Raw genomic sequence first — 24915 nt, forward strand, 5'->3', positions numbered from 1 at the left:
GTGCGCGTATATATACACGCTCCTACCACATCGGCGTCTTCTCCAACGCCCCACATCCGAAAGAAATTCCACCGTCCGGACTCAAGAAGAAGAAGAAGAAGAAGAGGAGAGACGGGCGAAAGCGATCGATCGGGGGGAAGAGAAGACCAAGCTAGAACCAACATGCCGTGCATCCCGGCGTCCAGCCCCAGCAGCATCCACCACCACCACCACCAACGCCACCGGGTCCTCGCCATGGGGTGCGGGGCGGAGCTTGCGGCCGTTCAGGGCGCGTCAGGGATGGCGAGGTGCGGGGCGCACGACGGGGAGGTGCCTGCGGAGGTGTCGCGGCACCACGAGCACGCGGCGGCGGATCCGGCGGGGTCCGGGATGCGGTGCTGCTCGGCGGTGGTGCAGCACGTGGCGGCGCCGGCGGCGGATGTGTGGTCGGTGGTGCGGCGGTTCGACCAGCCGCAGGCGTACAAGCGGTTCGTGCGCAGCTGCGCGCTGGTGGCGGGGGACGGCGGCGTGGGCACGCTGCGGGAGGTGCGCGTCGTGTCGGGCCTGCCCGCCGCGTCCAGCCGGGAGCGGCTCGAGGTGCTGGACGACGAGAGCCACGTGCTCAGCTTCCGCGTCGTCGGCGGGGAGCACCGGCTCAAGGACTACCTGTCCGTGACCACCGTCCACCCTTCGCCGGCCGCGCCGTCCAGCGCCACCGTCGTCGTGGAGTCCTACGTCGTGGACGTGCCCCCCGGGAACACCGTCGAGGACACCCGCGTCTTCATCGACACCATCGTCAAGTGCAACCTCCAGTCGCTCGCCAAGACCGCCGAGAAGCTCGCCGCCGGCGGGAGGGCCGTGTCGTGAGAGCCTTCGTTCGTTCGTTCCTGGATGCGATGCGATCGGTCCTTTTTCCGGGCGGGGTGGATGTGTGTTTCTTCGGCGCGTGAGCGTTTTCCCCCTGATCTCCTGGTTTTGTCCTCCACATTCATTGACTCCTCATTTTTCTTTTTCTCTTTTTTTCTCTCGTTGTTGTGAGATGCATGCCCCCCCCCCCCCCCCCCCCCCTTCCTCCCCTTGTCCAAAGATTGAAGGATGACAAGTATAATTGATAGATCGGCCTTGATAGATTTCAAACAAATTCGCTATGTGGTTGAGTTACTCTCTGTAAATATATGTTATAATCTGTTGATTCATCGTTCGTGTGTCGATACGGAGTATGTGCGTCAAAGTCCCATTTGTGATTTTCGCTCGATATATAAACCCAAGCTACTGTTGTCTGTTGATGAGCACATAAGCAAAGGAGGAGCAAAATAAGGAATGAACAATACAGCCTTTCAGGCGACTATTAAAATGCAATGGCCAACCAATCGATCGATTACTTTGCTCGTGCTTCGATCTCATGACCTGCCATAGAGCTGTCATGCGCCCGGCAGATGCTGCTAAGAAAAAAAAAATACTTAATCGGTTACAACGAACATTTTGCCTTGTACACACAAACTATGAAACTAATTAACCCATGATCCCCTGTACACGACAATATACAGGGCTTTGGTAAAACACTCTGAAGAGGTCGATGTAATTATCGATCTACCTATCATCGATCTGGAACAAATCCACGAAGAAATCTGTGAATAATTGTTTGTAGCATTACTAATTTTTTTTTCAAACGAAATACTATTATTCTAGACTTCCCATTTTCTATACTCCCTCCGTCCCAAGTTAAACGACTCAAATTTGTCCAAATATATTCGTATCTATATAAAAATGTGTTTAAATACATGTAATATTCGGCATTTAGATATGGGACGACGGAGTACTGCATACGGAGTGCAACCACTTTCGAGTAGCTACCCTACCAGCTCCATAGACTCGTCGGCGACTATATATTTGCACATGGGTAGGGTAACATAATCGGGGAATCACGCGCCGAGACCCTTCTAGCAAAGCAAAGACACACATACACACGGGTTATCAAAGCCTCAAAGGTGACGAGGGCCGTGCCATTGACAACTGGGCCCCGCACTCGCCTGTCCTTGTTCCGCAGTCCGCAGATGCTGCAGTACTTCCTGCGATTTTACCACCACTTGTATGACCGCGACTCAGAGACGGAGAAGGTACGTGCAGCCAGCCGGCTAGCCCGACCCCACTTGCGTGCGCCATGACGACGGCTCGGGTCGGGAGAGAGAGGGCCAACTTGCGTTGTGCACGCTTCAATCCATCACGTACGTCCCTCTCCGATTCCCGTTTCGATGCTCTTGTAATCCTATGGACAGGACAGAGTCTCACCAACACCCTTCCTTAATGTTAGAAATATGATACTCCTTCCGATTCACGGTAAGTCTTTCAGATTTTATACTAAATTAGTACAAAGCTGTATTAAGTCAGAGACATTTATTATGAATCAAAAAAAGTAAAACTAAAGCAAAAAGTTTCGTCACTTCAAAATAAAATGTTACTCGATCATATCTATATTAACTGTTTCAAGTTTGTCCAACTATGGATGTATCTATATCTATAAGGCGTCTAGGTACATGTAATATTTGACAATTAATATGGATCGGATCGAGTAACAAATTATTCAAATTTTATCGATATTTTTTTCCCATTTCACTAAATAATACTAAAGTAAACAACTTAGTGAATCCAAACTGAAATTTCAGTGAAACCACAAAGAAACATGAATAATTTTTGGAATATCTAAAAAAATCTATTAAGATTTCACTTGATTCCAGTAATCTGGTCCTATTCCGTACACAATTCTATCAGTTTCCATTTGATCCTGTGATTAAGAGTGTGGATAATTGGAGGCCCGGTGGAATGATGGATGCCTCCTCGCTACCGCGCGTGCCGTGCGACGTCGTTATGCCCGCCCAAGTTGCGCTCGCTTCCTCTCGACCGAGCGTTGGCGTCGGCAAGTTGCGATATAAAGAAATGGAGAAGCAACGGCGAAGAAGGGGGGCATATTTGACGTGGATGATTAATTAACTAACACAAGTGGATCAACTTGCGTGGCTGCTGCCAGGTCACTTTAATTACGTGCATATGCTGGTTGGGTTTTTCTCACCTTTGCTTTCCATCGACTAGTAGTACGACAGTACCAGTAGCTTAATTCCAAGTTGGAATCTTTTACTGGATCCTTAGTCCACTTGCTGTCGGAACGGTCCAACCACACGGGTTATGCGGGAATTGCCGGACCCGTTATGTTCTGTTTTTCACGGGGGCTTCGTTTCGTTCGTTTCCGGAAAGAGGAAGAAGAAAAAAAGGCCTATGTCTATGTGTATCAATGTACATGCATGTATGTCATTAAACTTATTGGTACTGGTGTAGTGCTATATCCTTTCATAAAACCTATATCGACTTGCTTCAGTGAGTTGTGGAGCAACTAGACTTAGTTTATGGTCGACGAACTATGCTAAACATATTTTATAATATGTCATTAAGAGAAACTAGCAAAAAAACCCGTACGATGCTACGGAACAACGGAAAGTGTATCAAGCACGAGCCGGTGGAGGCGAAGTCTAGATATTAATTTTTTGATTGGATTGATTTCCATACTGAGATTGATACCGAGATTTTTTGTTTGGGTTCGGATTGATTTCCATACTGAGATGGATACGAAGAATTTTGGATTTCATGCTAAGGAGATTGATTTATTTTAGGACTGTTCGTATTATGTTGTGACAAATTTGGACCGTACGATAACTTTCGGTAAATCTAAACAGTAGAATTTCTGCTACTGAAATCGTGAATAAGGCGGGAGGGAAAGGAAATAAGGGGCAGTGGCATATTAATTGTAATTTTAACGAAGTTGACCGACCAACACCGACCAACGGCGCCCACCAATCACCACCGATTCCAATTTAATATATTGTAATAGAAATGCATATGAAATCAGAATAAGTTGGTTATTAGCAAAATAATAAAAGAGACAAAAACCAGTGGAATGAATCTGAAGTATGTGTACCACTCTTCCCGTTCTACTCCCTCCAATTCATAAAAAAATGTCTCCCCTTTTATACTAAGTTAGTACGAATTTTATACCAAGTGGACGACACTTTTTATTTATCGGAGAGAGTAAAATATAAAATATAGGGAACATAACTTTTGTTACTGTCAAATTTTATAAAGTTTAAGTTTATGGCAAAAATATCAACATATATAGTGTCAAATCAAGATATTATAAAAATTTATTTAACGATGGATACAATGATTGTGATTTGGAACCTCGTAGATGTTGATTTTTTACACACACACACACACACAAGTTCAATCAATCAAATTTTAAAGTTTGCATTCAACAGAGAAGTCATATGTCCTGTGTTTTGAAATGGAGGGAGTAGAATAATAGTCCCTCAATATGGCAAACCAAAAACAAAGAAGTTCTCGAAGTAAATAATATCGGTGTGTCTGTCGACAAGCATGGGACCTGCTGGGTCTATCAGTTCAGAACAGACCAATCAGTGTCACGACTTACGAGCCTATTAGGCTCTTACTCATTGATCGATACAATCCTAATTAAGCAGAAGATTGATGCTAACTACCGGTATCGAATACACGCACGCAAGGTTTCAGTCGTGTTTCTACGAGCGTGCAAGAGTATTGCACACGATCGATCTGCAGACCCCTGCGCTTTTCCCCCCCAAGTCGACTCAGTGCATGCAGAGCCAGGGGCGGAGCCGATACTACGATCCATACCGTGTACAGTCAAGCAAATGAGCTAGAGATAGAGGCGCGCGCCCATGGACTCGGTCGCCCCGCTCGATCAGATGACTTTGACAGATGGCATTTGAGTTTATTATTAGTCGATGGCGCGTGTCCAGTTCATAGAAAGTTCGATTCATACCCCCCAGAAACCAGATAAGACTTGCATGCGCATCGATCCTTCCTCTAGCTTAGCTTGTCCCTAGACTCCACTAGTACTCCATTTTTCTTTCCTGGGAGCAGAGCTGGCAAATTGTATCCACTGTTAGATAAGCTGTTGGTACGCGCACCGGGCACCGCCTTGTAAGCCTCCAGCGCGCATGTCACATGGCCATGGATGGGATCGTTTTCTTCCTCTTCCTGACGTCGTCGCTCGCCTGTGGATGGATAGATGGATGGAAAGATATAGGTCGATCGATGGGCATATATATAAGATCTTTTGCAATGACATGACGCGGTGACCGTGACTGTCGTCGACTGAATCACGCATACGACGTATGATGACTCTCCCTTTCAGATCATCTGCAGAAGAAGTTCAGAACCAGCTAGCTAGCTCCTCTGCGTGATGTAACTAGATACCGAGCATGCATGTCCCGATGGAGAACACGGAAAAGAGAGGTTAAAGTGGATGCATGTTGGCAGCACCATCGTCAAATACGTACTTTGGTGTTAGGCATCAAATCCAACATACGGGAAGCTGAAAGGAGAGATTATTGTACATCGCCTTAGAGACATTACGTTTTCATCGAGACAACTTACTTCTTTGACATGGGATCAGGAACATCAGTTAATTAAACTTTAAGTGTAAAATCTATTGGGTGTGTTATATCTCGCGCGTCTTATTTTTAAGCAAAAATCTTAAATCTCAGTCAACGAATCAGAACCGTTGAATTAAAATCTATATGTCATTCCGCTCCCTCATCTTCCATGTGCTGCCATTGAATTAAAATCTAGCGGACAAACACGACGACTTATCTCTAAATAAAAAACAAACGATTTCCCCAAGCAAAACCGTAATTTATTTAATCCACTTCACAACATATAGACATGATTTTTCGTAGGAACTTTTCAAAACGGGGATAGTAGTCGTCGCGACCCCAGATCTTTCTTCCTTTCTCGTAAACTGGATGCAAACAGTAGTCGCAGCTGGTGTGCGTGCGCGGCACGTGCGCTAGCACTAGCTCAATCTCTTTGATGGATAGCTCAGTCTATCTGTGCATGCACGTACGTACTGTACTATCTTTACTTGGCGTCGGCAACTCCTGTCTGTGGAGAGGCCTCGTACACGTACATGCAAAAAAAAAAAACGGCGCGTGCCTGTGTGGTGCTCGTTCGGTCGGCATATATATATATATATATATATATATATATATATATATATATATATATATATATATATATATATATATATATATATATATGCCTGTTCTCTAATCTGTGGATGCATATGGCCATATGCATGGGCCAAAATAATATCGGTTCGATCACGCCAAAAGTTTCCCGTCTGGAACTACGTGTTCAGGACTTGAGATATATTTGCGAACGCGAAAAGCCTTTGCTTGTTTCTCGGCTGCTAGCTCTGACCATATTGGTTACTGGATAAAGCAGATATCGACGGATCACATGGCCCGGCCGGCCGCCAGGCTCGCGGTCGACATGCCGTTGGTTGGTGCGCGCAGGCTGCGCAGCAAGCTAGGCAGGCGCCGACGTCGATCGACATGTGTGCTGTCGGGTGACCGCGCCTGCGGACGACCGATGCGTATGCATTTGGTCGGTCGGTCGAGCGCGTGCGGCTCGATCGAGACAGGAAATGATCAGGTGAACAAAGTGACAACGCATAAAATTGGAAGTTACCTCGATGTTCAATGATGCCGCCGGCGACGATGCCTTCTCAAAGTAATCGCTTCTTTCCATATTTATATTTTGGTTTCATTCATGCAATGCCTCGGTCATTGAAATAAAGACCAATCACAGACTACTAAAACCACCTCGAAAGTTTTAAAAACCCATATGAAACGTCACTAGAATCCTCCCGTCCCTAAATGTAAGAAGTACTGGATTAAAAACTTGGCGGAAGTCCGTTGCTTCGCCGATCATACGAGAAGCTAACTGCAAACTGGTCATCAACGTCCTTGACCTGAGGGGGGAATTCTTTGGCCTCTCCCCACTTGAAATGCCTCTACGCAAAGTAGTCATCCTTGCCCTTCGCCGGGCAATTCGAGAAAAAAATCTTGCGTTGGCGCCAACAGGCAAAAGTCAAATTTAATTCCCTAGGCGACGAAAACACAAAATATTTCCACGCTTTTGCCTCTTCCAGACTTAGAAAGAATAAAATTGTCATGCTTCAACATGCGGGGACTGAATACCGTTAACATGACCAAAAGGCCGAAATCCTACGTTCTTTTTTCCAAAACTGCCCCCCCCCCTCCCAGATTGTAGCCCTTTACCCTACTCCTCTTCCTCAGCTACTTTCTCTAGCCTCTCCCTTCTCCAATGCTGAAATTGCAAATGCCTCCCTAAAAATGAACCCTAATGTCCTTGGATCGGACGGCTTTGGTCCGGGGTTTTATAGAAAATATTGGCATCAGATTATAAATAAAATATTACCCTTCTTTCATGACTTCCACTCTCGGTCCGTAAGCTTAGAATGTTTCAACCGCGCTTTCATTGTCCTTATCCCCAAAAAAGATGACCCCTCCTCTCCCGACAACTTTAGACCAGTGTCTCTGCAAAACTGTCCGACAAAGGCAATTGCAAAACTGCTCACTAATCGCCTTAAACCTCTCATCCCTCTACTTGTCCATCCCGACCAAACGAGCTTCATCTCTGGACGAACAATTTCTGAGAACTTCGTTTACGCTGCGGACCTTCTTTCGGCTTGTCATACAGGAAAATTACCCACAATGGTAATAAAAATTGATTTCCAAAAAGCTTTCGACTCTGTCGACTGGGGGGGGCCTTCTGTGGGTCCTACGTCTATGCGGCTTTCCCGATATCTGGTCCGACTGGCTGACATCCATCTTGTCCACGGGGAAAGCTGCCGTCCTTCTAAATGGGGTCCCCGGGATTTGGATTCAGTGCCAATCAGGATTGAGACAGGGGGACCCACTGTCGCCGTACCTCTTCTTAATCATTGCGGATGTCCTTCAACGGATGCTGCTCCATGCCGCGGAAGACAACTCGGTCCTTCACCCCAACCTCCCAAACCATCCCTGCACCATCCTACAGTATGCTGACGACACTGTCATCCTTGCACATGCCTCTTTATCGGCTGCCCAAAAAAAAAAAATCCTAGATGACTTTGCTTCCTTCTCAGGCATGTCGATTAACTTCCAAAAAACTACTTTTGCCCCTCTCCATATTGACCCTTCCCTTGCTATCTCCCTCGCGGACACCTTGGGGACGAACATCCACTCCTTCCCTCAAACTTACCTAGGCTTGCCTCTCTCCCTACAAGCTCCCAGCCTCCTCCTTCCAGCCCATTATCTCCAACTGTGATAAGTACCTAGCAGGTTGGAAAGCCTCCTTGCTATCCAAAGGTGGCCGCCTCGTCCTGGTCTCCGCTGTTCTAGACGCTCTCCCTAATTACTTCATGTCTTCTTTTCAATTACCGGTTTCCATTATTGAAAAGCTAGACAAAATCAGACGGTCGTTTTTTTGGGCTCAAAAGATTCTTGCTCCGGGGCTAATTGTCTAGTTGCTTGGGAAAATGTTTGCCTTCCTAAAGAATTTGGTGGTCTTGGTATAAAAAACATCGCAGTGCAGAATGTAAGTTTGCTTTTAAAATTTGCGTATATATTCTTGCACTCAAACAACTTGCCTTGGAAATTTTGGGTCCAACAACAATGGCCGGACTTGTTCTCCTGTTCGGCACCCTCCTCCCACCTTGCTAAAATTATTGTCTCTCATATTGAGCTGCTTAGATCACTAACTTCTTGCTCTGTAGGCTCAGGTACTTCCACCTTCTTTTGGCTAGACATTTGGCTACTCCCACAAACCCTTGCTTCCTCCTTTCCAGCTCTATTTTCACACCACAAAAAACCAAATGCCTTCATGGCCGATGTTGTTAATGCTGGAGTGGAACTTGATCTGCGGAATAGACTAGCCTCGGTGGCTGCTCCCGAGCTTCCCCTTCTCTTGGTTTTGTTGCAGGATGTGCACCTCTCGGACGCCCCGGACCTGCGCGTCATGCCGGTATGGCAGGCCGCTTATCGTGCATGGCGCCTACCTCGCTGCTGTTCGCAATACTCCGGATGCCAACGCTCCCTGGATCTGGGACACTTTCGTTCTCACTCGCGTGAAGGTGTTCGCCTGGCTGCTCTTCAAGAACAAGCTCAACACTGCACAAAACCTCCTCCACAAGACCCTGCTGCAGTCCGCGTCTTGCTCGCGATGTCACGGCCCCGTCGAAAACAGAGTCCACCTGTTCCTCCGCTGCCCGGGCTCGGTGCTTCTTTGGCATTCACTAGGCCTGACCATCAACGGTCCAGTCTTCTTTCGCCTTTGGACGTTGCCTACACCGGCGGCACTGCCACAGATCGCCTGGCCTTCGGTGCTACTTGCTATTCTCTGGCGTCTTTGGAAGACAAGGAACTCGATGTTATTTGACAATGAACATGTGCCCATCGAGCGCTCTATCCGGCTCATTGCCGGTGATATTTCTCTATGGACTTTTAGATTGAAGAACGTTGATCTAAAGGTAGCCGTCGGCTTGTGGCATGACTACCTCCTCTCACTCTTGTAATTCATAACCCTTGAAGTAATATATTCAGGTGGGGATACTCCCCCCCCCCCCCCCCCGGATTTGTCCTAAGTCAAACTTACTCAAGTTTGATCAAGTGAGTATACTATGAATATATGTATAATGACATATATAACAAAACTTAGTTCAAGTTCTAGACGTTGGTAGATTTTTATGCAAACTTGATCAAATTTTAAAAAGTTAGATTTGATACAAAAGTAGGGCTTCTTATGCTCCCTCCGTCCCGTATTAAGTAACGATACATGTATCTAGACGTTTTTTGGGTGCAGGCTACATCCATATTTGAACAAATTTGAGTCACTTAATAGGGGACTGAGGGAGTATTTAGGAAGTAGATGGTAACTTAATGCCAAACTTGGCAAGAGACAACCCCCTGTAAACAACACGTTTTTCTCTTGCCATTAAAAAAAGCTTGAAATGACTAGAGGAGGGAACCATAAACCAAAACAAACTTGGCACTACTAATATACTCGTTACTCAACATAGCCTATCCTAAAAAAAAGTTAGTCGACACCACTGACCAACAACATACTAAATAAGTTTTTTTCAGACCGGATCGGTAGGTGCTGGAGCATAAAAATCCCCGTATCAATAAAGTTTCATGTCAATCAAACTATTTCTATCACACCACTTAATATCAATATTATTTGTTAATACTTCATAACTATATCAACCAACATAAAGTTCTCACCGTTTCTTAGCAATTTTTTTTTTGCAACGTATTTCTTCAAAAAATAAATATTCTTGACATTTACAAATAGTTGTGCCATATATTCTTGTCCTTAGTTGCGCATTTGAGTCATCCAAGAAAGTCACGTAGAAAAAAGTTATGTAACCTCTACTTGCTTTTTTTTTTCTTCCGGTAGTTGGGACTTGGGTGGCGGCGCTCGCCCAACGTTGGCTCCTCCCGTCCTCCGTGGCGTCTCTGGGCTCTGGCTGCGTCGCCGCCCAGTTAGAAATTTACTTGCCACCTCGGGGGCAGCCCAACGGTGAAGAAAACTGCTATCATCTGACAGCCCATTAATTCCAGCTAACACATGCTCGGCCTTTCTAAGAGCCCGAACGGCGCACTGGCGTGTCGTTCTCCCCCTTCCTCCTCGTGAGCTCCGCCTCCGCCTCGCTACTCGCCAGCCAGCCATCCACCTCAGCTGCTAGCCTACTACAAGGTTCGCGGCCGCACCCGCATGCTCCTTCGCCCTTCTCGCCTCCCACGCCTCCCGCCTCGCTGCCTCCGCTCGGTCTCCCCGATGGCCTCTACTCTCGCCTTGCTCAGGCCCTCCGCGCCGAGCCCTCTCGCCGCCACGAGCGCGCGGAGCTCGGCGGCCGCCGTCAGGGTGCCGTCCAGATCTCGGGTTTCTCTCAGGGTGTCCCTCGGATCGGAAGTTGCGGCAGGCCCCGACACGCTCTTCGCTGACTACAAACCCACCACCGCATTCCTCTTCCCCGGGCAGGTACGGGTCAAGGCGACCTTGGCTGTGTGATACATGTACGGCACTATACCAGTCTGAATTGGACACGTGAGGATTGTCCTAGGACGTATCTGATACACGTATGGCACCATGACCAGAATTGTAACTAAGCTCTGGAATTGTTGATCGTTATGTATCCAGCTGAGTAGTACTAGCAAAGATGGCAAAAATAAAGGAATGTCAGGCAACGGAAAGTGTTTATTCGGTTGGTGCTGTTTTAACTGGGTTGGCTGAACAAATGGATTTTTTTTTTCTGCACTGCATCAGTTGAAGTGGATCAAGAGATTAGTACTCCCTCCGACCAGAATTACTTGTCGAAATATTACATGTATCTAGATGCTTTTTAAACATAGATACATTTATATTTGGGCAAATTTGAGACAAGTAATATGGATCGGAGGGGGTATTATATTTTTAGGGTCTCTTAGGAGGATATTTTATTTATAATTAGTCCCTTGTGGTGAAATTTTCACGCGCCGCATGCATAATCTGAGGCTAGATACATTTGCAGCGTGTCTACTGCATTATTTTATGTGTGTATTCTTTCTGCATTTTTCAGGGTGCTCAGGCTGTTGGAATGGGTAAAGATGCTCTTAATGTTCAAGCAGCCGCGGAACTATTTGATAAGGCAAATGATATACTTGGGTATCTACAAACCTCTGATACTATTTACCTGTTTGCTCCCATTAGCAAACTTGTTCTTTAAATTACCTCATGAGTATTTGAAAAAGCGATTGCTCATGCTAATTTTGTTTTGAATGTAGCTATGACTTGTTGAATCTTTGCATCGATGGACCAAAAGAAAAGTTGAACTCAACAGTAATCAGTCAGGTTTGTGGATTTATTCAGAGTCTTCATCCCTCACTGTATTTATTCGTTTTCATATCCATGCAAGCATTCTATTTTAGTTGTCTGCCCTTCACTGCTTCTTAATGTTGTGATGTTGAAACATGTTTCCTTAGTCATATGATTTAGGGTGTAACATGAAGTCATGAACCATGAAACATTTAAGTCCTTAATCTAGCTAATCAATTCCAGTGCTAGCTAAGTTGTGTTTGGACCAATGTTGATGTTTTGTAGCTTGCTATGATGCTAGAAAGACCAGCAAAGCAGGAAAGTAAATTTTTCAACTACTACCTCCGTCCTAAAATAGAAGGCATATTTCGTTTCCTTTGACCAAGACTTTGACTAAGATATACTTCATTAATATATAATTATGTGACATAAAATTGATACTGTATCCCTTTTCGAAAGTACTTGCTTATGGTTATGATTGCATCACACAAATCACATGTTAATGAAGTAATTCTTGGTCAAAGCTGTGGTCAAATTAAACAAAAATATGTTTCGACGGATCTAGTACTTGCCACTAAATGCTGTTCACGAATCTGTTTTGCATTTTGTTTTTCTCAGCTATGCTACATATCTATCTGAGTACCAAGGATGAAAATGTTCAGATGCAGTTCCAGTTCTTGTCAGCTAAAAGAGTTATTCTCATTACCCATATGAAACCGTTTTGCAGCCAGCTATATATGTTACCAGCCTTGCAGCTGTAGAGGTGTTGCGTGCACGTGAAGATGGCCAGTCCGTAATAAACTCTGTAGATGTCACATGTGGTCTCAGCTTGGGAGAATATACCGCGCTTGCATTTGCTGGTGCTTTTAGGTATTCCCCCTGTTCTGTTAAATAAAATTATGCAGTTCTTATTTTACACATGAGGCACAAATTCATGATCATAATGAAGCTAAGTAGCTAACACAGTTCACATGAAACTCAATCCTGGTGAACATCATCTTAAATCTTCTATACCTGTAACAAGATAATCAAATTTGTAGCATTATCGCTTTGTGTTGTATCAGCGCATCATATTTGTATACTTAAAAGCTTTTAATGTGCAGCTTTGAGGATGGCCTGAAGCTCGTTAAGCTTAGAGGAGAGGCCATGCAGGTTAGTGTCCAATTAGATGTGTGTACTTTCAGTCTTTTTACTTCCAAAATTGATTGTTAATGTTCATTATCTGTGTAGGATGCTTCAGATGCTGCCAATAGTGCAATGGTTAGTGTGATTGGTCTAGATTCAGAAAAGGTGCAACAATTATGCGATGCTGCTAACGAGGACGTAGATGAAAAGGAAAAAGTTCAAATAGCAAATTTTCTGTGTCCTGTAAGTCTTCCATCTGATGCTATTAGTTCTATGGTGGGGCTTGCTAGGTTTCACCATAATAACACTTTCTTGCAGGGTAACTATGCAGTTTCTGGTGGTGTGAAGGGTATCGAAGCAGTTGAAGCCAAAGCGAAGTCTTTTAAGGCCAGAATGACGGTTAGTATTCCCATGTATCTAATTTTCAGCACAGGCTTATGTATGTAAATATTTGTGATGCCTACGATGAAATGTGATACTCCGTATTGATTATCATGATTTAAAATGGTTATGTATGAAACTTCACAAGGTCATTCTACTGAATACTTGTTCCCTTTGTTCAAAAGCATATCCTATTTTGTACGTTTACAATTTTACATGGTCTCTGATATGCAACTTTGACCATAATTTTTCGTTGTGGTATACTATTAGCAAAAGACCATGAAAATAATATTAGTACATTTGATGATATAAATAATTTCTGTTTGTATTAGTGGTGAAGGCTAGTAAGGAAGTTTAAGTACATGCAAAATACATGTTTTTTTAACGGAGGGTGTACTTCCATACAAATACGTAATTTGATGGGTTCTAATGCTGTGCCTTTATCTCGGGAGCTGTGGAAAACTGATTGCCATGTTGCTATTTTACCTAAAAGGCTTCTTAGAAAAGGCATTTTCTTTGACTGCCCTAGTCATAATAGTTTTTACATATGAAGTTGATCACTATGGCACTATCTTACCAGGTTCGCCTTGCTGTTGCTGGTGCTTTCCATACAAGCTTCATGCAACCTGCTGTTTCAAGATTGGAATCTGCATTGGCAGCTACAGAGATTAGATCACCAAGGATCCCAGTCATCTCCAATGTCGACGCACAGCCCCACTCAGATCCTGGCACAATCAAGAAGATTTTAGCACAACAGGTATTAGCTCTACACCAAACTTTGAATCTGTGTCGCAGCTTTATTATGAAGATTACTGTGTGTCTGACCTATTGGAGAAACAGGTAACTTCTCCTGTACAATGGGAAACTACTGTGAATAATCTCTTGGGTAAAGGCCTTGAGAAAAGCTATGAACTCGGACCTGGAAAGGTAAAATGTTTATTGATAATTACTGACTCCGCTAATCTTTAGAAGCGGTAACTATTCTTGACACAGAAAACATTATTAATGGTGTTCATCTATTGTCTTGTCCTTCTGGCACAACCAGGTTATAGCAGGAATCATTAAAAGGATCAACAAAGGTGCCAGCATCGAGAACATTGGTGCTTGAGACCTAGAGTTTTCAAGACTGTAGGATCAGATAATAAGGTTAGAGGGCTGCTTGGGTCTGAGCATGCTCCTGGTGGAGGTACCAAATTTTAGAGCATGAAAGGTTTGCACCTTTGGGGAGATTCCCTGCGATTTGTGAGGAACATGTATGAATGTTATAGAATGTATTTTTCGGTGTCTAGAGTTAGATTTTTTTTCATCCGTATATTTACTTCTGTTGAGTCGTTCAGTCTGCCCTCAAATTTGCGAGGAACATATACCGGATGTTGTACAATGAAGTTTCAGTGCCTACAGTTTACTCAATGATTCATGTTTCGATGGCGCTGTTCACGTCATAACGTGACAGAGCTGCCTCATTGACGTACTGCAACACACGCTGGCGCCATGCTGCAGCTCCGGTTGCTGTACCTCTGCAACACGCTCATCGGGTCCCTACGGGAGTCGCTCGTTGGCGTACGCACGAACGGCTTGGATCGAGGCAACGAGGCTTGCGGTGGCGCTGTGAAGGGCAGGAGAGCGGGGAGCTTGCTGGCTTGGCTCGCGGGCTTCACGTCTGCACAGGAACGATCGATGGAGAGGCGATCTGGCCAAGTAGCAGTACAGGCTTTGCGGAAGCGACGGGGCTCACTGCATCAGCGATTCGGAGTGTCTCTAGGAAAAGCAGGAGAGCGGGACAGCCGCCTTGGTTCGGAGTGACGTGGGCCCGCAGAACGGGAGAGAATTAGAGGTCTTCGGGTTTGCGCAATGGGCAAACGATCAAACTGGTGGAGCACATCCGTCCAAAACGCTGACAGTACACAATACTTCCCATTTAAAATGCCTAACACTCTGAGACCATGTAAGCGACAATAGAAAATGAGGTTTCCAAACAATAGCGAAGACCAAGAAGGAATGACTAGCGTGATTTTCCAAGCGATATTGACTACAATGGAATGGAAAATGAGTTTCCCAAACGATAGCAATGACTTGATTTTCCAAGAGATATTGACTACTTCCCCATAAAAAATGTGGCCCACTTACTACAAAATTTGTACCAACGTGGTACAAAGTTTTATGGACCAGAGAGAGTTCAAAACGATAGACTCCAAAGCAAATATGACAGGTTTTCCAACATGAGATAATCCTTCAAGACACTAAGCTAGAATAGAAAAACTAACAAAAGCAAATGGTTCAAGCAGTAAGAACGCTAACTAGAAGTTCAACACGGTAAAAAAAGGATTTCTACTTTTACTAGGATAAACGTTAACCATACCACAATAGAAGATAAATTGCAACGAGTTAACCGAGCAAGAGAATAATTTAAATGCTCAAAACTTAACATTGTTCACGTCCATTGCCATCTCCAGGTTGCAAACACCTAAACGCCAAGTTGTCACCAAAACTATGGTTTCTGGAATACATGGGGAGAACTAATTGAGACCTCAACCAAAACGTCTGGATACGAACGGAATGAAAATGGAGATATCCAAAGCATGCATCTTCAAGCAGTTTCGGTCACAGGGTACTCAAAGACGACTTCCTTGCCACAAAGCCTGCGGTAGACTGCGGTGAAAGTCTCCAGCTTGTATTCAGTGTTGTTGCGCTCCTTGGGGTCCAGGAAGATCTGGTAGAAAATATATACAAGGGTCAGTGAGATCATGTGCCACGGAAAAAGCTATAATCTAACCAATGTTTGCACTTGCCAGCTAAGATCATATAAACCAATAGAAAGTATAGAACTACCAATGCAGTAATGGATGTGTATATCAGCATATATGCTCATGATATGGTCAGACATTAAATACAAACACTGAAAAGTTGAAAAATCTACCTTGATGATCTTGGAACCATCCAAACGGTATCTGACACGCTTCCCAACGATCTCAGCTGGGTATACAACATCCTCCAAGATACCATCATGAACAGCAGTGAGAGTTCTGGTGCGAGGGCGCTGAACAGCTGAACCCTTCTTGGGTGGCCTCACAATCCTCCTTGTTGCAATAAAAACTACATCCTGTATTTAGTGAAGTAGAACACATAATCAAGTGATTATTATGATCTGCATCAAACACTCTTTTCACAATTTAGAGACACTGTTTGCACTACAAAAAAACATAATAACCAGTCCAAATGTATCTGCAGCAAACGAATCAAGGACACGAATTTTACAGAATATCAACAGGTTTCAGAAGAACAAAGCTCATAATCAAGTAAAAAGATCCTTTTGTTTTCACCCTCATTGTTCTGTTAAACATTACGATGTCTCGCAGGTAGACCAACCGCACAAACATGATTCAACAAGTATTGATATACTCAAACAGCATCATATACTAAACAGCAGAACTATCATGTTGAACAACAATGCTGACTTGATTCAAGTGCTAGATAAGAAGCTCAGTAATGTGGTGGGAAATTATGCAATACGATTTCTAAGATGCATTAATAGATTCTAGCAACTGCATGCATCTCAAAACAACCCATGAATTGTTCGCAGTTGCATCTGCAAAGTACTAATAGATTCTAGCAATCATGAACTAAGCAGGAAAGATCAAGAAAGTGTGTTCAGTTCACCTTGCCGCTGAACTTCTTCTCCAGCTCCCTGACGAGCTTGACATGGCTCTTCCTGAAGGCCTTGCGCAGGCGGTACGGCACATGGATCACCACGGCCTTCCTGTTGCCGACAACATCCATCTGGCTGCAAACACAAGAACACAGCCACGTCATTACGCGTTTTCACTGACAATAGCCTGATGCACAAATAGCAAACCGCACACACCTCAACTGAAAATCAAGAGATACTGGCTGTAGCAAATGGAGACTTACATAGCAGTATTGATGTAGAGGTCCTTGAGTTCACTCTTGAGGTCCTGGTTGTTGTTCTCCAGATCGAAGAAAGCCTATCACAAGACACAATTATGTCAGACCTTAAGTCCTCGACACATCCAAACGCAAAGCAGTTGAATTAAAAGACAAACACAAGAGCAGCTCAACGCGGCGACGGGATACAAAAGGATGCGGCCTAAGCACTCACCTGTGCGACGGAATCCTCAAACTCGGAGGGCTCGACACCCTTGTCCTTCTGGATCTTCTTCCTGGCGGTATACATCTTGCTTCCCTTTGGCCGGGCCCTGCTGCCACAAGGTTCGATCCGTAGAACACACACAGATCAGTAACGAGCACGCACGGAGGAGGATTTGCGACGGCGGAAGGGAGGGAGAAAATATACCTGAAACGCGAGGAGACGAGGGAGAAAGGAAGTGGAGGCGCCGGCGCTAGGGTTTGGGAGGAGGAGTCGAGGGTCGGAAGCGGACTGCGCTCTTATAAAACCCTAGTCCTGGAGAGTGGGCCGAGGAGATGTGGTGTAATGGCCGGGCCGGCAGATACACTGGGTCTATCGGCATGGCCCTTGGCCCAGACGTACGAGGGCTAGTTTTTTTTTTTTTGAGGGGGACGTACGAGGGCTAGTGGGTTCAGCTTCGTCAAAGCAAAGAGTTAATACATCCCCTCAAAAAAAAAAGCAAAGATTTAATACATGGGCTTTCCAATAGTAATGGTTGCATCCCCTAAAAAAATAGAAATCGTTACATATGTAATTGTTTTTTGCAGAAATAGTTACACCGTTTTTATGTCGTTTCAGTTGTATCAATTTATTGTATTTTATTTTATAAATCAATAAGTCCGGGTCATAGTTTAAAAAAGTTACACCATACTTTTTATGCAGAGACGGTATTGTGTGAACCTTTCTATCTCTACTGTTCATTTTTTTTTGTGGTCGTTGTGGTTTACCACTTCATGAATTTTGTGATTCGCGCTGATTTTCAACTTTTTTTTTTTACTTTGGTCTCTCTTCAGTTCAACCATGAAAGAGCAGTTTAATATCCCACCTTGCAAGACACTCCTGCCTAGCCACAACAGGTTTGATGATCTTATGTGTTTTCACTTTTCTGATATAGGTGGTTAATGTGGCTTTTCTATATGATACAAGGTTAAATCAACTTATGCAATATCTAGCAGTTTTGGTACCTCTAACAATTTTGACTTGACTTTGAAGAAAACTGATGTAGATTTGGCTACGGCGATAATCTTTATTGTTAAATACAACAGATCATTGTCGAGGAAATGATATGGCACATATAACAGATCATTTTGATACACAATGCCGCCGCCATCAAAGTGCCTCATCGTCACGGTTGATGAGGGGGACGGGACCATATACATGTACTACTGTTTGGCGAGTCAGGATATCCACGTGGGGGGAGGGAGAAGGGTCTGCAAACGAGGAGGTATGCAAAGGGGAGCTGATACGCTTCGTCTCCCTCCTAGGCCACACTGGCATGCCACGCATGCCAGACGAGTGTTAGGGCATCTTGAAAGGAACACCAAAATCTTCTACATTTGTCCAATCTTGTCCATATATATGTGGGTTAATGCACAAAAAGACAACACAATGGGGTCTCCATTTGTTCAAGATGTGTTCACCTCCCCATTTTTTCCCAAATTTGGAGAGAGGGTAGGGGCTATCTATTGTTCGCCTGGCCCGCACGTCAAAGACCTATGAGGAGGACAAATATGGACTCTCATTGGACACCATGTTATTTTGTCAACCTTCGTTTGTCCAGGCAACCTGAAAATGGACAAATAGTCCTCACCCTTAACAATGCACATAAATCCATTGTTTGGACCAAAGTGAACGTTGTTGGTAAGTCTGTTGTGCAAAATTATGCATTTCTACATTGTACTCCTTTACCTATTTGTTTGGCACCTTCACTTTTGCAAAAAAAAACTTGCTATTTCTATGAACATGCAGTTTAAGTTTTATCGAAACTTTTATGAAAACGCCTTTGTTGTTTTTCGGAATCAACCTGCAGTCTATGTTCTATTGAAAATGTGTACCGCGAGTTGAGTTCGGAAATTAACAAGGGATTTTTGCAAAATTTCTGACGCCAATCAATTGGAAAAGGAAGAAGTATATGGATACATTCATACCAATTTGTTATACGCGAAATCCATTTCTGTCTCTTATTTCGGTTCGGAACGAAGGAAGTATTTTAGAAACACCGCGTTGGCAGCATGGCACCGAGTATTCCTTGGCACCATCCGGGAGGTTTCTGGAAGGCGAGGCGAGGCGAGGTGACCCAACCTCCCAAGTCATGCCATCACCCGCCGGCGGTTTTCAACACGCGCAACCGTACGAGACCCGTCTCTTTCGCCTTCGCTAGGTAATGGATCGCCACTTCTTTCCCTTCCGCTTGCTTTGATCCTGGTCGCAGCCAACGACGAGGCTCTGCCCTCACAACTCCCTCCTCCATCGGCCACTGCATCTTAGCCAAGAAACCAAGAAACAGAGGAAACAAGATCGTAGGAGCGACCAGAGGCGACATGGATCAGATCATGAACAAGATGGGCTCCTACTGGCTCGGCCAGAGGGCCAACAAGGAGATGTCTTCCGCCGGCGACGACATCGAGGTACGTACGTACGCGATACAAACATCTCATCTCTGCTCTGTTCTTGCGGACCATCTGATACTTCGATCCGGTGTCTTCTTAATTAGTCCACCGTCCAGGTTAATTCCCTGTTTTTTTTTGAAAATTCAGCTCTGATAATCAAGATTTAAATTAGAGCTATTCGATTAATTCCTCGTGCTGATAACGCGTTAATTACTTCCATCGGTCGTTTTGCTTCAGTCGCTCTCAACCAGCGTCGGGGACGGAGCTAAATGGCTGGTGAACAAGCTCAAAGGCAAGATGCAGAAGCCGCTGCCGGAGCTGCTGAAGGAGCACGACCTGCCGGCGGGGCTGTTCCCGCGGGAGGCGACGAACTACGAGTTCGACCCGGAGACGCGGCGGCTGACGGTGCACATCCCGGCCGCCTGCGAGGTCGGCTACAGGGACGGCTCCGAGCTGCGCTTCGACACCACGGTGTCCGGCACGCTGGACAAGGGCAGCCTGGCGGCCGTGGAGGGCCTCAAGGCCAAGGTACTCGTATGGGCCAGGGTCACCGCCGTCAAGGCCGACGCCGCCAAGGTCTACTTCACCGCCGGCATCAGGAAGTCCCGCAGCCGCGAGGCCTACGAGGTCGTCAGGGGCGCCATCACCGTCGACGAGTTCTAAAGTCGCGCAGGCTTTTTGCAACTTTGTTGAGACGATTAATTTACTACTCACCGGAAAAAATTACATGGCTCACTATGCTTGTATGTACTACGCACTTACGCAGTACTTCTATATTTGCCATGAGCAACTTTGTATGTCCAGGTGCTTGCAAATGGGGATTCAAAATTCATATGCTTTTGTGTTTACGCTCAATGCGGTTACTCGTTTCACGCACAAAAAAGAACAACTGTGCAAGTGGAAAAGAATGACATCGACGTGGAGGAAAAGAAATGCACCAGCCGGGAATCGAACCCGGGTCTGTACCGTGGCAGGGTACTATTCTACCACTAGACCACTGGTGCTGATATGAAAACGAGGCTGAGCAATTACTTCTAGACCAGTATTACCAGCTCACTTTACTTATATGAAAACCCATCTCTGCCAAATGAAACGTGCATCAGAGTTTATACAAGATATAAATGTACTATGGAAATGGAATCTGTGACAAAAATCATTTCATTTTATCAAGAATCTGGCTCACAGAAGGCCGTACAAATGCAGCGTGTTCCTGAGCAAACTAGTGCAAAATTATTCTGGTACTTGCTATCCCGACCCGAGCTGGGAAAAATAATACATCATCTTAGGGAGAAAAAAAGGTACAAGGTACAGAGACAGCTCATCTGTTAGACAGATTTCGATGCACAATGCATCATTTCAAATGGATCCTCTGCTGCACAACAACTGCATCCAGGTGCTGCCTCTTTCTGTTTGCGAGGCGCAGTATAGAAGTTCTTGACTTCAAGAAAAATACACGCACTTCAAAGGAACGTTCAAACTATTTTCTCCTCTTCTCGTTGAATCTTTCGAAGAATGACTTCGAGGCTTCATATGTGGACCAGCAGATGGCAGCTGCTGGTGCATGGAATAGCATTCTTGGCTTCCATCCTCTCATGAGCCCAATGTATCCATCACGTTTTATGATTGTTCTAAACACATCTCCTATAGAGCTACTAGAGAAGCGTTCACAACCGCATACACCCTGATAAAGGAAAGAAAATATCCACATTAAATTTCACAGTATGTGGAGAAAACAGAAGGATAGCAACAAACAAAGCTTATAGAATAATACTATATATATCTGTAGTACAGAAAGAACCAACTGCCAACTGGACCACTAATGGGAAGACCGGAAGAGGGTTCAAGGGCACTACAACTTGCGATTTAGTTAAAAGGTATATGCAATGTGATCTGTAAATTGCTATTGTATGATTTATCAAATGGGCTATAGTACATAAGTCAACAGAAAACATGCAGCACACAACAGATTTTCACAGTGCTCGGCTGCAATGTAGGTTTTAGGTTTAGGTAAGTTTTGAAGGTCTCCCTCGCGTATTTGTCAGCGTTTCTCTCTGTAGCATGTGGGCTCATGGAATCAGTGTAGATCAATGAGGTTCGCATTTGATATAGAAGGGATCATAGAAAGGCACATAGAAATTAGAGGAAACATACAAGTCTTTCCCTTTGAAAATCAAGAGATTACTAATCATAACTTTGAAGCATAGCCAATGACCAAGGGTTGAAAGGTCATCTTAAGTTGCTGGGGGTTTCCAGTTGGATTGAGTACCGACTATTAGCACATCACACATTCCCATTTAATCAAAGTGTGGATAGTCGTAACTCATATGATTATAAATAAGATAAAAAAATAATAATCTGAACTATCCCTGAAGATGGATCGATGGATCGATATGACAGACAGTATACAAGCCATAAATATGCAGAAGACAAATGGGTTGCCATAAAAAAAATAGTGCTAACGTGCAAATTATAGTGATGAAGAGGATATTCAGATATTATCAGCTTTATGAACTTATACTTAAATTGCCCACGTAAACCTTGTGCAAATCAGCTATTGGCTACTGCTATGTTGTTTCAACTAGGGAAAGTTGCAAAATAAATTACACCTTGAGTTTACACTAATTTATTTTGATTTCACCTAGCAAAACATGCCACAAAACAATTAATTAAGATCCAAAAGTTCACAAGAGAAAGTTTATTGGTGAAAAGACTGCAGCTTTAGACGTGGCTAAGTTCAGCATATACTAGTATGTATCTAGCAGCCAAGATGGAGTAGGAGTGCACTAGTGATCTCAATGTCCTGAGCTCAGAGTTCTCTACAATCTAAGTGGCCCATTAGCAAGAGAAAAGGTACTTCCTTCTATAGATAGACCTTCCAACATTAATGGTAAGAGCATCCGATAAGAAGAGTGATCACCACTGTGTGACCAACAGATCGAAGGAACGCATGAAACTAGAATGTTTACTGCACACAGTGACTCCAATAATCTTGGAGATGAGCTGAAACAACTGCATAGGCATAAAAATTATTTCTTATGATCAGCAAGCAAGACCAATCCACTAAAATCAGCTCCAATTTTATGTATCAGACGTCTTTCAAGATCACACCTTTGGACAATGCACAAACCAAATGCATAAGATCCTCACCTGGCACTGCAGCTGCGTCTTGACAACGTCGAGCGGTGTGGTTATCGCGGCCGCGAGCGCACCAGCTGCAGCACCAGCAGTGGCATGGACAGCGAGCGACTCCTCATCGGCGGCCAAGTCCCCGAGCATCCGCTTCGCGGCCTCATAGGTGGAGAAGTGGACAGCGGTGTATGGAGCGTTCATCAACACTGTAGTCCGGTAGGATACGAAGAACGCCCTGAGGCCCTCGTCGCGGAACACTGTGCGGACGCAGTGCGAGACGCCTGTGTAGGGGCTGCTCGTGAGCTGCAGCCGCTGCTTGACGGTGTCCATCGGGGTGAACACCGCGTCGCTGGCGACAGTGGCGAGCACCCCCGAGGACGCGTGAGCCACGGGGTTATTGGGTCCGAGGCGGTCCGAGAGCCGCGACTTGGCGAACTCGTAGACCGAGAAGTACACGGCGTGGGCGGGTCCGGCGCCGAGCGCCATCGCGGGGAGGCCGCGGTATAATGCGAGCGCGCCGCCCTCCCCGGACACCGCGGCGCGCAGCGCGGCCCCCAGCGACAGGGTCGGGCGGCACGGCGGCGCACCGGCCTGCATGTGCGTCTTGAGGGTGTCCACCGGGAACATCGCCGTGTGCTCGACGAGACCGGCGACGGAGCCGGCGAGCATGTACTGCCAGAACCGGAGGCCGTCGTGGGTGGCGGCGGCGGCGGGGCCCGCAACGCTAAGGACGGGCTTGGGTGGGTCCTGGGACGGCTCCTCGGCGGCGGCCGGCAGGAGCCTGTCCGGGGTGCGGTAGTCGGCGGCCATGGCTAGTGGCCCCGGTAGGGTTAGGGTTTTGAGCGGGGTCGGGGACGGGGAGGAGGACTCGGGGGTGGAATAAAGAAGCGGAAGAGGAGGATGCGAGATTTGGAGAAGATGTCGCCATTTAGGAGGAGGGGAGGGGAAGGAGGAGTTGGTGCCCCGGTGGTCAAATCGATCTTGAGGCATCCTCCTCCTCGCTCCTGTCCTGTCGCAGCAGTTTCTTCCCCAAGTTCTCCTCTACTCGTCTTCTTCTTTTTCTCTACCTTTTGTTTTCAGTTTTGAAGAAGCAATTCTTGTCCTGTTTTTTGCATTCTCCTTCTTTCTTTATTGTGTTTTCGTGCTACTAGCAGTAGCAATTAGTATTTGATTTTTGCACCTTACTTGATTTTTCTGAACTTCCTTAATTACTTGACCATTATATGTAGGAGCAAGAAAATTTGGCTTTTATTTCCAATAAGGGATATTCTGGAGATCAATCTGAGATCTAATCGTGATTGTGCACGGTGACTAATTGTTTAGGGAGCTTTGACCTGGTAATCCACGTTTTCTAGTGGAAGTTGAATTGCCTGGCTGTCTGCATGACAGCGCGTCCGTGGTATATACCTGTCCGAACTCCGAAGCTTGGAAATAGGAGGACAAGTCCAACAGAAGGATCTGCACGTCAAAAACACAAAAGAAATGAGTTATCTATGTGCAAGGCAACCGAAACTTCCTTGCGCATAACTTTATATTTTTTTCCATCATATGCATATAGTTGATTTAGATTTGAGAAAAGTTAACCAGGTAGCAATACCGATGCAAGATTTCCAGGGATTAGTTCGTCATAAAACCTGTTAGAAAACACAAACCGGGGCTGACGGAGTGAGCAGGGTAGCAACTTGCATATAACCACACACAACCCAGATCCAGTTGTTTGTAGCACACACAGTTTTTTTTGGGTGATACTCCACAGTTGCTGGTAGCACACACAATAGTCATTCTGCAAAAAAAGAAAAAAAGAAGAAGGAAAGAAAGAAAAGAGAGCGGTAAGCTAAGGTCCAGAGAGAAATAGCAAAGTGAAAGGTTTTCGCGATATCATCTATTAGGAGCCAGAGTTCCCGAAAATAATGTAGATGCTACTCACAGAACACATGAAGCAGATACTCCCAGTTCCGAGTCTGCAACTCTTCATACATGCTGATACTTGTCCAGCCTGCAGCATCATGAACAGAAATTTCGGCAGCACAACTACTG

At 45.2% G+C, this 24915-nt stretch overlaps 5 protein-coding genes and 1 non-coding gene across 8 annotated transcripts; 3 read left to right on the forward strand and 3 right to left on the reverse strand.

Annotated features, from left to right (window-relative positions):
• The first annotated feature begins 18 nt into the window (after positions 1 to 18).
• LOC100821542 (abscisic acid receptor PYL4) lies at positions 19 to 1188 on the forward strand. Its single transcript, XM_003558077.4, has one exon. The coding sequence runs from the start codon at positions 163 to 165 to the stop codon at positions 844 to 846; it is 684 nt and encodes a 227-aa protein (XP_003558125.1). The 5' UTR covers positions 19 to 162; the 3' UTR covers positions 847 to 1188.
• Positions 1189 to 10520: 9332 nt separating this feature from the next.
• LOC100821853 (malonyl CoA-acyl carrier protein transacylase) lies at positions 10521 to 14625 on the forward strand. The gene is made up of 10 exons (XM_003558078.4): positions 10521 to 10896; positions 11474 to 11559; positions 11679 to 11745; positions 12437 to 12579; positions 12813 to 12861; positions 12940 to 13077; positions 13153 to 13233; positions 13796 to 13972; positions 14056 to 14142; positions 14261 to 14625. Exons 1-10 carry the CDS (start codon positions 10630 to 10632, stop codon positions 14321 to 14323), a joined length of 1158 nt encoding a protein of 385 aa, XP_003558126.1. The 5' UTR covers positions 10521 to 10629; the 3' UTR covers positions 14324 to 14625.
• A 956-nt stretch (positions 14626 to 15581) lies between these two features.
• LOC100822161 (40S ribosomal protein S7) lies at positions 15582 to 17668 on the reverse strand. Of its 2 annotated transcripts, none has more exons than XM_003558079.3 (6): positions 17528 to 17668; positions 17333 to 17429; positions 17125 to 17198; positions 16873 to 16996; positions 16133 to 16315; positions 15582 to 15925 (listed from the first exon to the last, which is right to left on the reverse strand). In XM_003558079.3, the coding sequence occupies exons 2-6, from the start codon at positions 17405 to 17407 to the stop codon at positions 15803 to 15805; spliced, it is 579 nt and encodes a 192-aa protein (XP_003558127.1). In that variant the 5' UTR covers positions 17408 to 17429; positions 17528 to 17668; the 3' UTR covers positions 15582 to 15802. The 2 variants fall into 2 exon arrangements, with proteins under 2 accessions (XP_003558127.1, XP_010228731.1); XM_010230429.3 differs by having other exon boundaries at positions 17333 to 17432; positions 17528 to 17663.
• Positions 17669 to 19384: 1716 nt separating this feature from the next.
• LOC100822475 (uncharacterized protein At5g01610) lies at positions 19385 to 20589 on the forward strand. Its single transcript, XM_003558080.4, has 2 exons — positions 19385 to 19767; positions 19987 to 20589. Exons 1-2 carry the CDS (start codon positions 19681 to 19683, stop codon positions 20410 to 20412), a joined length of 513 nt encoding a protein of 170 aa, XP_003558128.1. The 5' UTR covers positions 19385 to 19680; the 3' UTR covers positions 20413 to 20589.
• A 93-nt stretch (positions 20590 to 20682) lies between these two features.
• On the reverse strand, positions 20683 to 20753 carry TRNAG-GCC. The gene has a single exon. It is a non-coding gene; the product is annotated as a tRNA-Gly (tRNA).
• Positions 20754 to 20891: 138 nt separating this feature from the next.
• LOC100822786 (mitoferrin) lies at positions 20892 to 24355 on the reverse strand. 2 transcript variants are annotated; one of them, XM_024456981.1, is made up of 3 exons: positions 22897 to 24355; positions 22667 to 22758; positions 21285 to 21430 (listed from the first exon to the last, which is right to left on the reverse strand). In XM_024456981.1, exons 1-3 carry the CDS (start codon positions 23866 to 23868, stop codon positions 21391 to 21393), a joined length of 1104 nt encoding a protein of 367 aa, XP_024312749.1. In that variant the 5' UTR covers positions 23869 to 24355; the 3' UTR covers positions 21285 to 21390. The 2 variants fall into 2 exon arrangements, with proteins under 2 accessions (XP_003558129.1, XP_024312749.1); XM_003558081.4 differs by lacking the exon at positions 22667 to 22758 and having other exon boundaries at positions 20892 to 21430; positions 22897 to 24065.
• Positions 24356 to 24915: the final 560 nt, after the last annotated feature.

The sequence above is a fragment of the Brachypodium distachyon genome, chromosome 1 (genome assembly GCF_000005505.3).
Source record: "Brachypodium distachyon strain Bd21 chromosome 1, Brachypodium_distachyon_v3.0, whole genome shotgun sequence".
Taxonomy (NCBI): domain Eukaryota; kingdom Viridiplantae; phylum Streptophyta; class Magnoliopsida; order Poales; family Poaceae; genus Brachypodium; species Brachypodium distachyon.

What these genes read in the sequence shown, in the direction of transcription:
- LOC100821853 (XM_003558078.4), top strand. Translation starts at nt 10,630, where the DNA reads ATGCTCCTTCGCCCTTCTCGCCTCCCACGCCTCCCGCCTCGCTGCCTC. An exon ending in ACTCAACAGTAATCAGTCAG is followed by an intron (nt 11,746 to 12,436) that starts GTTTGTGGATTT and finishes ACCGTTTTGCAG; the next exon opens with CCAGCTATATATGTTACCAG. An exon ending in AGAAGATTTTAGCACAACAG is followed by an intron (nt 13,973 to 14,055) that starts GTATTAGCTCTA and finishes TTGGAGAAACAG; the next exon opens with GTAACTTCTCCTGTACAATG.
- LOC100822475 (XM_003558080.4), top strand. Translation starts at nt 19,681, where the DNA reads ATGGATCAGATCATGAACAAGATGGGCTCCTACTGGCTCGGCCAGAGG. An exon ending in CCGCCGGCGACGACATCGAG is followed by an intron (nt 19,768 to 19,986) that starts GTACGTACGTAC and finishes GTTTTGCTTCAG; the next exon opens with TCGCTCTCAACCAGCGTCGG.
- LOC100822786 (XM_003558081.4), bottom strand. Translation starts at nt 23,868, where the DNA reads ATGCCTCAAGATCGATTTGACCACCGGGGCACCAACTCCTCCTTCCCC. An exon ending in AGACGCAGCTGCAGTGCCAG is followed by an intron (nt 21,431 to 22,896) that starts GTGAGGATCTTA and finishes TTCCTTTATCAG; the next exon opens with GGTGTATGCGGTTGTGAACG.
- LOC100822161 (XM_003558079.3), bottom strand. Translation starts at nt 17,407, where the DNA reads ATGTATACCGCCAGGAAGAAGATCCAGAAGGACAAGGGTGTCGAGCCC. An exon ending in TTGAGGATTCCGTCGCACAG is followed by an intron (nt 17,199 to 17,332) that starts GTGAGTGCTTAG and finishes GTCTTGTGATAG; the next exon opens with GCTTTCTTCGATCTGGAGAA. An exon ending in AGAAGAAGTTCAGCGGCAAG is followed by an intron (nt 16,316 to 16,872) that starts GTGAACTGAACA and finishes CACTAAATACAG; the next exon opens with GATGTAGTTTTTATTGCAAC.
- LOC100821542 (XM_003558077.4), top strand. Translation starts at nt 163, where the DNA reads ATGCCGTGCATCCCGGCGTCCAGCCCCAGCAGCATCCACCACCACCAC.